This window comes from Polypterus senegalus, chromosome 6 (genome assembly GCF_016835505.1).
Source record: "Polypterus senegalus isolate Bchr_013 chromosome 6, ASM1683550v1, whole genome shotgun sequence".
In the NCBI taxonomy this organism is placed as follows: Eukaryota; Metazoa; Chordata; class Cladistia; order Polypteriformes; family Polypteridae; genus Polypterus; species Polypterus senegalus.
In genome coordinates, this window is record NC_053159.1 from 108,502,166 (window position 1) to 108,512,888 (window position 10,723).

Sequence of the window (10,723 nt, forward strand, 5' to 3'; positions counted from 1 at the left end):
TACTTTATTGGGGATAAAGTAACATCCCAATTACGCATTTAGCAGATCACGCTTTATTTCGTTCTAAAAGCGTTGGTGTTAATAAAATGTAGATAATTTAAATTCGTTTAACTTGATGCAAAAAAGTGAGTGTAATTTTGTTCAATGTGAATGTCAATCTTTTAGCTGTATTCTAAAAGTATTAACGAAAGTCAAAATATGAATTAGTATCCGTAATAAACAGTTTAATTTTCTGACATTGTGATATATATTGCCGATATGAAAAACAGATCAGTAGTAGAGTGACAACAAAACAACACAATACTATAGCATCTTGTTTTTTTTTATTGAAAGTGTGAGAAAATAAAAAAAAAAAAAAGAAGTAGAACAGGAAGAATTTACCCGAATAAACTGCATAACTGAGACACGTTTTCGATGTAAATTCTCTATAGCACCCCATAGACTTGGAGTGAAAAACCCTGAGGTTTCCTACTATTTATTTGTACGTCTTCTGCCTCGTCATACATGATTCTGCAAGCAGTGTCCTGCGTTACTAAGTCTATTTCATGATGGCACGGGTGACTCCATGAAGTGTTGCGGGCAAAAATACAATAATAAAAACAAAAGATATTATAGAAACCCTTTCTTTTTTTTTCAAACCACAAAGCGCTATGATTTAATTTACAATATATGCTCATGTAAAATGAAAATAATAAATGCAATGAGTTAAACTCTAAATATTATGTACAAGTCAATGTACAACTTTAAATAAATTAAAACCAGTTTGCATATTCTGCCGTTCTTCGACTTATTTACAGAATTACGCATTAATTACATAAATATTTGAGGTTGGATGCACAGTCCTCCGATGTGACTATACGACCAATTCGTTTTGATTGTTGTAAAGGTTTCTTATTTCTTCTCCCTCTTTCGCAGCGTCATTCGCTTCGTTTTAGAACCCATCCTGCGAGTCTTCCTTGTCCTTCTTAACAGCATTTCGTGGACTCGGTAGATGAGCGTATCATGTCAGACTCAGTCGGAAAAGTCCTTTTTCATTAGCAATATTCATATTAATAACTAGACCACTGTCTGCATGTACTCATCTGGGCACCTGAGCCGAGAATGGAGCTGTTTTAACAAATTACACTATTATAGTTTTCTGCATTATTCTTTATTATTTTAAGGTTAATTCGTGACATTCCCACAATGTCTTATTCAGTGTCATCAGTGGTTTTTGTCCTTTAGGTTAAAATGCCTTATTTTAAAAAATAAATCCTTGAATCTTCATTCGACACATGTCCATTTTACATATTATTCCAATAATATACTATCTGAAAAACAGTGTTGTAGTTCAGGTATTTGTAGCAATCCCTGAAAACATTTTAACTCCTTTTTGCTCCTCATTCTTCCATCCATCCAGACATCCATGCTGCAATAGTTACGCTTGTGTGCTGTACAAATGAATTCCTAGTGACCCCTAAATCTGTCAAGGCAAGTTGAGAGGTTCTAACACAGGTCACTTGGGGGAATCCCTGGCTGGAGATGTTTCCCGGTGGCCCTCCAGCCCGCTGACAAGCCTCTGTATATTCTGTAGTTCATTGATAGACTCTTTCACTGAGGTTTTAGGAGAAGTGGTCCTATGGCTGCCTCCAGATTTATGACTTTGATGTTCTGGCATGGGACTGGTTTCCCTGCTTCCAGATTTTGAACTCTCGGAGCCCAGGCTCATGGAGTTTGGCAAGCCAGTAGTGAGGAGGTTCGTGCTTTGAGGAATGGAGACTGGAATCTGGTAGGGGTTAAACCGTAGCCTGGGTCGAGAGCTAGTGAGGAAAGGATTTCTGGAGAGAGAACTGCCAGCACTACTGGTGGGAAGAGCAGATGCAGCCGCAGCCGCTGCTGCCATGTACGTATAGGGATATGGGAACAGGCCTCCGAAAGTAGGCATTGGGATACCCTGTAGAGTGTAAAAAAAAGAGAAAATTAGGCCAGGCCGGAGATGTGTTGTAATTTTGACAGCAATCAAACATTCAAGACATTACATTAGTATTTTATGGCTGGGATCACCTAGTGAGAGAGTAAGAAACAGTCTTTTCAAATACGTAATACATAAAAAAGAAAAAAAAAAAAGAAAAACCAAATGTAATTTATCAACTCCTGACCTTTGCATTGTAAAATCCAGTGTACCAGGAAAGCGACATTACGCTTACATAGTCAGTCAGGGTCTAAAAGGGAGTTTGTACTCTGTAAATCCTGGCTTAATCAGCATTATTAAATGTTAACTATAGACTTACTGAGTTTATACATAAAACAGAAAAGTATAATTAGTAAACTCCCATCAGCTTCATGGAATAGACAGGAGTTATCCGATGTCAATAATACACACATTTGTATAATGCAACAGTAAATCCTGGACCTAACAAATTTCACAACATGATAAATTTCAGTTAAGTAATACACGTTTTATTTTGACTATATGGATTATCAAGAAGGACATCAGAGTTGGTAGTTTTCTAAAAGCAGATATGGATTCATTCCTTTAATTTTATTCATTCACTTTTGCATCGAGTATTGAGAAATCAAAACTAACCCTCTGCTCTGAAAATCACGACAAAACGCCACACACAAAGTCATTATCAATTTGCTAGCTTTTTAAAAACACACACATTCGTCTTGGATAATACAGCTTAGTTTTTGAAATAAATTCAATACGTTAGATTTAAATATGTTCTTTAAGTTGTTGTAATGATGGACTGTACTAATGATATAATGTGTCTTTATAATGCTTATAACCTAATAAATAGATTTAAATGAATGATGAACAATACGTGTAAATGTAAAAAAAAATACATAATTATGAATAATTTAGTTGAAAGAATTTCTCTGCACTGATGATATACTGTATATGTGTTTTCAATAAAATATTGCTTTCATATAAAGGCTTGATAGCAAAAAAACAAAAAAGAGAAAGAAAAACTGCAAGATTAAATGAAAGGAGGAAAACAACCAAACACAACGGTAATGAAGATACAGTAAGGCTGCTCCTTACCTGAGATGCCAGCATGTGCTGTGACAGGTGAAAAGGGAAGGGAGTTGGTGTGCCGCCTGCCCCCTGAGGTGTGGACAGGGCACCATTTTCCAGACTACTTGCTCCAGATACTGATGCCAGTAAATGGCCCATGCCCATTGCAGAGAATGCCCCTGGGCCCATGGCAAACTGTCCTGGGTGAATAAACAAAGGTTGTCCGGCATTTAAAGGGTTAAAAAACTGCTGCCCATGCAGCCCAGAAAGGGTCAGGCTCTGCAAATGCCCAGTAGTAAAATGTGAGGGGCTTTCAGTCTGGACCATTAAAGGGGTGAAGCCCTCTTTGCTGCTGCTTAAGCTCCCAGACTCCATGTCTTTCTTGGTCGACTCTGTTTCTTTCCGGTGTCGACTCTCCAGTTTGTCTTTTTCTAGATTTCTGATGCCAAAAATCGAGTCATTTTCTTTTCTTGAATCAGAGCTTTCATCCTTTTTCTCAGGGCTAGGTCTTTCTTTAACGCGGTCAACAGACCTTGGACTGACTGGGGACAATGGTTCAGGACCAGGGCTGACCAAACTGGCTGAACGTTCATCCTGTCTGTCAAGTTCTTGATCGCTGTCAGTGCAGAGCTTTTCATCTAAACAGAAAGAGTGAAATAAAAAAAAAAAGTAAAGCTAAAGAGCAACAGCATATTAAAAATATAACTGAATTGTTTAATTTATATGTAAACACCATATATATATTTACAATTTGTATAAGCATGAAACAATAAATCATTATTCTCAAACATGCTGTAACTCGAATTTTGAACACTGTCAGATAAATATAATGCATCACAAACGGGTGCAGGACATGTCATTTGAAATCCACAAGTTGAATAAACCAAGCTGTGGTACTTTGGTCTGGTTTGGGGACCACAATCATTTTGTTAACATGCATATCTGCAGCGTCTTGCCAAATCACAGTGAGGAGCACTACTTAATATTGTATATAAATCATTTTATCGTAAATTAAAACGATTGAAGCGATAGCACAGGTTAAAAAACAATTTTTACACAGCGACTCTCATGAAGTGTTACGGACTCGAAAGAAATAATTCAGCTCGTGTTCAATGGACAGAATGTGGTGCGTTTGTAACAAGATTAACATCTATGCTGGATTTTGTATTTTTTAAGTGTAATGCATCCTTCTCTCTTGTTTTGCTTCGTGACGTTCATGCAGCTACATATGAGATAAAATACAAGAATCCAAGCATCCGCACTCAGTGGCCGGTGGTGGGTTGGTCGCAACATCCTAAAAGAGTCCTTTCCGCCATACCTCTACTACTTCTGTTGAATCGCAGGGGGCTGGCGATGGGTCCGAGCGGCGAATGGATGGGATCTCTGCCGGCAGGGGGCTCTGTGGAGGAGGCGTCAGAGTCGCCCCCGTCTCTGTCCGCCTTGCACTGGTCTTCGTACATGCGCAATGAAGGCAGGGCCAGCTGCTTCCTGTGAGGGGCAGAATCACCAAACCTTGCAGTCAAAAAAAAAGCATTAAAGAGGTGATCATTGGCGCATTTTGATACGTGTGCTCCAAATGTCTCCTGTTCGGGCCACTTAGAGCCAGGCGTATCAACGTGTCTTTAACAAAGAAATGTTGATCCAGCCGTAAAGCGTGATAGTCATTAAAAAACACAACTACCTCATTTTACTAATATGTTGAATTTTGAGCTTACCTTTTTTCTCGCCTTCCATTGCCCGTGTCTCTAAACCCTTTTGCGAACGGATTATTATCAATTTTTAGCTGTGTTATCTGGAAAAAAGAAAACAAATAGCCTACGCATTAACATTCATTCATTCACAACTGCCAAGTATAAAATTCCGAATGCTCCCATTTACTGGAAATATCCCATTTTCAACGCCCCTTGCTATCTTCAGCTCAGTTTCCTTAAGGGTTCATTGGCGCCAGCGTGCACGTGTGACAGGCGCTATACAGTGCAGCAATACCGCCATCCCACTTTTTCTCTTGGGCATTTTGTGATTTCCTTTCAGACTAGATGCACCCTGTTTAACACACCGCATACTTTATTAAAAATGATGCTGAGGTTTCGTATGAATTATTAATCAAGTTTTAATGATAGGAAGTTATTTTCACGACCCCCATGAGGAAAGATGGCGACTTCACAGATCTCTGCTGGTTAAAACGCTCTCCTTATCAGAAGAAGCAGCAGAGACTGGCGACGCAACCTTATTTATAATTCATTGACTTTTAAAATATTTCTCATTGGAAGATTTTAAAAACATTTTTCTGAGGTAGATTATTGGATGAAATCCTTAAAACGCTGACATAAATGTACATGGAGTGTAACTCTCGGCACTGATTGCGAGGTAACATCGTAAAAATGTAGGGTTGACTCAACAGAAGAAAATAAGAAGTCATTTTTGGTGAAAGAAGCCGCTGGTACGTTGCGTTTCCACACTGCCTGGTTCGTGGCTTTAGGCGGATTCAAGATGTGCTTGAGCCGGGGCATTAGTGCATCTGCACCATCTCATTCCGGTCCAGTAAACGGCAGCGCAGCAACAGGCCCGCCATGATCCGCATCCACGCCTGCCAAGGCCTTGTGAGGTCCTGGGTGTGGGTATTAAAATTTTAACACTCACTTCAAACCATTAACACTTTACCATCATTACTGTCTTTATATGTTATACATTTTAAAGCTGTCCATCCATTTTCTGAACGCGATGGAAAATGCGTTACAAATGTTGACTATGATGCACAGTTTAAGCAGTTCCCGGCTAACGGGCCACATGTTCTATCTAAGTAAGTCATTAATTGTGATTATGATGGAATTTCATAATTTTAACATGAAACTTTCATTTTGCTACTTCTCTTTGCCTTATGCTGCTACATTTTCTCACTGCTGTCCTCGAATTGCTCTCCTATTTCATTTGGCGGCTTAACTTTATTACACCGACTTAGATCTTCATTATAATGAAAACCTTCTCTTTGTATGGATGCTTATATTTTTTCTTCTTAGTTAACCGTATATGCAGCGCTCGATACAAGAAAGATATGTAAATTCGAATACTCTTGAAATCCCTTCACATCCTCCCCTCAAACTGCTTTAGGGTCCATAATTGCAGTTTTCCTCTCAAGTGCATCTGTAGCAACCACGCCTGCTGAGAAATGAAGTGCCGAGCCTGAGGCATAAACTGCAGGTTGGCCAGGTTAAGAAATGGGACAGGAGGGGAGACTCGGCCCGCAGATACCCGGCGAAAAGCTACACGTCACAGGTGAGACAAACGACCATCACCTCCTTATCACAAGTGGGCCGTTTACAAAAAAATAGCACATACAATATGGATGTTTAAAAAAAAACAAAAAAAAACACTCACTTTGTCGTTTTGATAGGCAGTGACTGCAATGAAATCCGTCTCGGGAAACACGTAAGTCCTGAAGGTGCTGTACGGGAGTTTCAGGATGTCGTTGGCCCGCACGATATGAAATCTGGGCTGGTACTTGTGCATAGAATTAAGTATTGTCTATGAAAATTAAAAAAAAAAAAAAGAAAAAGAATATTCCTGTTATCGTCTAGTCACCCTCTCGACAGCATTTATTAATAAAGGAATGAGAACTCCACGTATTGTGAACGATTTTATTTTCACAATAAATCCTATTTTGCGTTTCGAAGGATTAAAAAATTAAGATGCTTAAATGTGTAATAGTTTATTCACAGTAAACTCCCATTTCAATTATTGCAGTTTCACAGACTCATTCAACATATACTTATAATCAGTTATACACAAATATTATTAATACGTTACAGGCTGGATCTGAGGGTGGTTTGTGCATCTCTTAAAAATAAACAGACAAGAAATAACTAAATGTAGAATAACTTGGCTGCCAAAATGACGACATAGATTTACAGTTCACAAAACCAACAATAAAGAGTAGGTTTAAGTTGAGCGATAATACTTGTCAGCAGTTTCTCCCAGAAATTAACATTTAGACTGACTGAAAGAAAACTAAAGACGATTTATATCAGAATTCCATTCGATTTCGTTTCTTATAAATGCAGCCGTTTAATCATCCTGACAGATATTTGAGGGCAGATTTGTAATTTCGATTCTGTTTGACATTCAGATAAATTCTTGAACAGGGAGTATTGCATGCAATAATTAAAAAGAACACATTCTATACGATCATCGCATTATTATTATTATTATTAATAATAATAATTTAACCACACATCTCATATTTGTAATTATAGCGCAATACTTTTAAATATAATTATTTTAGCACAATTCAGCACACGGACGTATTACATGTAATATATTTGGTAATAAGGCTGTTGGTTTACAAATAAATTAATAACAAAGCCATTCCAACGAAACAAATCCAAAGCACAGGTGGTAAGCACCTTAGATCAACACCCAACAGAGGGTTTGTGCTCAGATTCTCGCTTTTGCCTATCTTAAATGTTCAGGATTTTGTGATGAATGCGTTTGCCTTCTATTAGCTTTTACACTACAGCAGATTTACACCCCCCTACCCCCAACACCCCAAGGCCAGCTTCCATCTCCCATTCAATAAAACGCATACAGGCTTAAAGTCATAAATTTATTAGTAGGCAAGGAGTGGACAGAGGACGTAAAAGGTCAGGGCTGGGTATTTTTTCACATGAAGGAGCTCCTCTCCCGGCAGATCATGTGCAGCACAAATCGCCGGTCTGAGGCCATGACAGCCGGCCTCAACTCTCACAACGCTGTGCCTTCATTTTATTTTCCGTTTCATCATATCAAAAACCCTCAGCTATGGATCAACATTATTCGGGCGAAATATATGGCATTTACTGAAATGAATTAAACAAACATGAAGGAGTCGCATTAAGACGTAAACAATAGTTTACTTAGGCACAACTTTTTAAACAGTAGTAGTATTTTTGCTTATAATAAAACCATCCAGAAAGTGAAAATCTATTCTCCTGTCTCTGTACACTTTTATATCAATCTATATGTTTTCTGCCACCTGTCAAATCCTCTCTTCTTTAATCCTGCATATCAAGTTTGGATTACAATTCTTTATCACTTCACTTACACAAATATTTAAAAGAAGCAAACCCTGATCGATAACACGCACTCAAAATGCACTCTTTAGGCTCTAGTTGTTTCTGTTTTCCTTTCAAACTGTTATCTACCTATTCACAAAACCATATTTGTTTAATTCGTTTCAAGTTGTTATTTAAAAGCCTCGGACGTCACAGTAGCCATCAACAGTACATTTCTTGAATCTTAAAGCCATAAAATCAAAAACCACTTACAAAACCGTGCTTGTCAGAAATGTTGTTGGTCAGCTTGAGTTTATGAAATGCAACGGGCTTAGCCATCCACTGCTCTCCAGTAGCCGGGCTATCCGGGTGAATGTACATCCTTTTGGGCATCTCGGGGTCAGCCTTCCCAGCGACCATCCACCGAGAATTGTGGAACTTATAGCGACAATCATCTGCGGCCACGATATCCATCAACAAAATGTATTTGGCCTTTTTATCGAGGCCATTTACCCGAACTTTGAATGGAGGGAACATTCTCCTGCAAAAACACAGATATGACATAAACGAAAAAAGAAAAAAACCTCAATGCACACCACTTTTGGGCAAGGGGACATTTCTAGACATGAGGGGGATTAAATGTAAAACATAAGAGATTAAATTTAAAATCTCTATCTATCTATCTATCTATCTATCTATCTATCTATCTATCTATCTATCTATCTATCTATCTATCTATCTGTCTGTCTACGTTTCTTCACTAATTACTCCAAGTTTCTTCTGCTTCTATTTTGACAGGAATGTTTGTTAAAAATAACCGAAGCGATAAAATATTTACCTACATGTATTTACTTTGAATTAACGTGTTTGCCTTCGTTTAGTGAGCAGTCTTTGAAGATAATTTATAATACACTCCTATCACTTAAATCATCGACTTTTTAAGTGACAGTCTGTTTACAAAAAACAGAAGCTTAAATGTCAGAGCAGAATGCACTTTGATCAGTCTGGGAAGTGTTGATTTTTTTCTTAGCAAATACAGCTAACACATTTTGGTTTTTTTGCATCAGACATAGCAAAAGTACAAAAGTACAGAAATCGTTAACTATTTAAATATAAATGATTGCTCGTCATTACAACCTAAGAGCGGCCAAACAGACCGATTCAAAATATTATACAGGTTAAAGGTACGGTTTAGCGATGAGAATAACATTCCATAAAATAAATAGACGTGATTGTATTCATAAAACAGAAGCAAAACCAGAATTGCCATGTTAGATGTTCTAAGTCGTTAACGTCAGTTGGGTCAATTTTTGATCTCAAATAAAAAGAACGCCGTGTTTGTTGGGTGCATTCCTAACACTGTCCAAAAGAACAACTCCAGACGTTACGAGATGTCAACTTGTCCGATTTTGCACAAAAACAAGCCGATTCTTACCTTCCAGACTTGGTGATCACCATTTCCGTTCCCAGTTTATGAAACTGGTCCCACAAATCCTTAGCTTCCAGTGTGACTTTTGGGTCGTCCTCCACCTCCTCCTCCGGCTCCAGGCTTTTAAGTGATCTTAAGTGGGCCGCCTGGTGATGGTGACCCAGGGCCTCGGCTGCTCCGGCCAGCGTCGGGTCCGGGATGGGTTTGGTGAGGGCACCGGGAGGCAGAGCCAGAGCTGGGAAAAAAGAGGGCTGTGCCGCCGCCAGGAAAGCAGACATTGGAAAGTCAGCCGGTCTGGGCGCGTGGAATGGGTGATATGCCATGGCAGTCCCCGGGAAAGCTGGATCTCTCATCGGTGCATCCAAAAACTCCAGGAAGAATTACTGTACCGTTCAACGTATTATTCACCGGAGGTGTGAAAGCTTAAAGATAAACTCGAAACTTATAGCAGTGAACGCAAGAATCTGGAATTCGAAAAATCAACCTCGATAGTCCAGATGTCGCCTCTGATGTCCTGCAGTTCAGACCGTCTTTGGAAATTCGTGTCTCGGCTTCAAAGGAGCCAGCGATTGTTTGCAGTGCCGCATAAAAAAAATAGAATTACTGTGAAAAGGAAGATGAGCTGCCGTAGGAAACCATGCTATTCAAAAAACCAAGTTGAAATGATTAGATCTTGCTCTGTACTCTGTAAAACTGTGACTGTCTCACATGTCATTCCTGCTCTGATCCTCTCACTAATGAACCAAGCCCCTTGATTGCTGATTTTACGCTTTTTGGACCAATTGTGAGTCTCCATAGGCGTGGTTTTAACAGCTCCGGCCAAGATCGAGACTAGGGGGAAAAAGAAGGTGTCGGAAGTATTAGCAGTAAGAAAACATGTCAACAGAATAAAATATTAACCAATGACAGAAAAGGGAGCTGGAAATCCCACCCCTAGCTCCAAGCCAAACACCGGGTCAGCCCTCAATATTCTGCCGGTGGAAGGGACGCCTTGGTCGAATCGCGCCGGGCAGCTCCACACGGAGAACTTCCCTCCCGCTCCCCGTCCCAGTCAAGCAAAACATTCTTTAGAGACGGTGCTTTCATATCCCTACTAATGCAGACACAGATTCCGATATTCCGGTGCATGTAATTACTGCCATCTCTCTCAGCTGACATTTGGAGACATTAGGTCGAGACAGTTATTTTGCGCTGGCTTCTGCTATCAATCTTAACAGGATTATTTTATTTAATACTCATTCTCCTTTATGGCATTAGGACGATGGCTTT

At 39.2% G+C, this 10,723-nt stretch overlaps 1 protein-coding gene across 2 annotated transcripts; it reads right to left on the bottom strand.

Annotated features, from left to right (window-relative positions):
- Window positions 1-304: 304 nt before the first annotated feature.
- Window positions 305-10,446, bottom strand: tbx2b (T-box transcription factor 2b). Of its 2 annotated transcripts, none has more exons than XM_039756737.1 (7): window positions 9,461-10,446; window positions 8,299-8,566; window positions 6,374-6,520; window positions 4,714-4,790; window positions 4,317-4,510; window positions 3,026-3,636; window positions 305-1,933 (listed from the first exon to the last, which is right to left on the bottom strand). In XM_039756737.1, exons 1-7 carry the CDS (start codon window positions 9,805-9,807, stop codon window positions 1,496-1,498), a joined length of 2,082 nt encoding a protein of 693 aa, XP_039612671.1. In that variant the 5' UTR covers window positions 9,808-10,446; the 3' UTR covers window positions 305-1,495. The 2 variants fall into 2 exon arrangements, with proteins under 2 accessions (XP_039612671.1, XP_039612672.1); XM_039756738.1 differs by having other exon boundaries at window positions 4,317-4,486; window positions 9,461-10,443.
- Window positions 10,447-10,723: the final 277 nt, after the last annotated feature.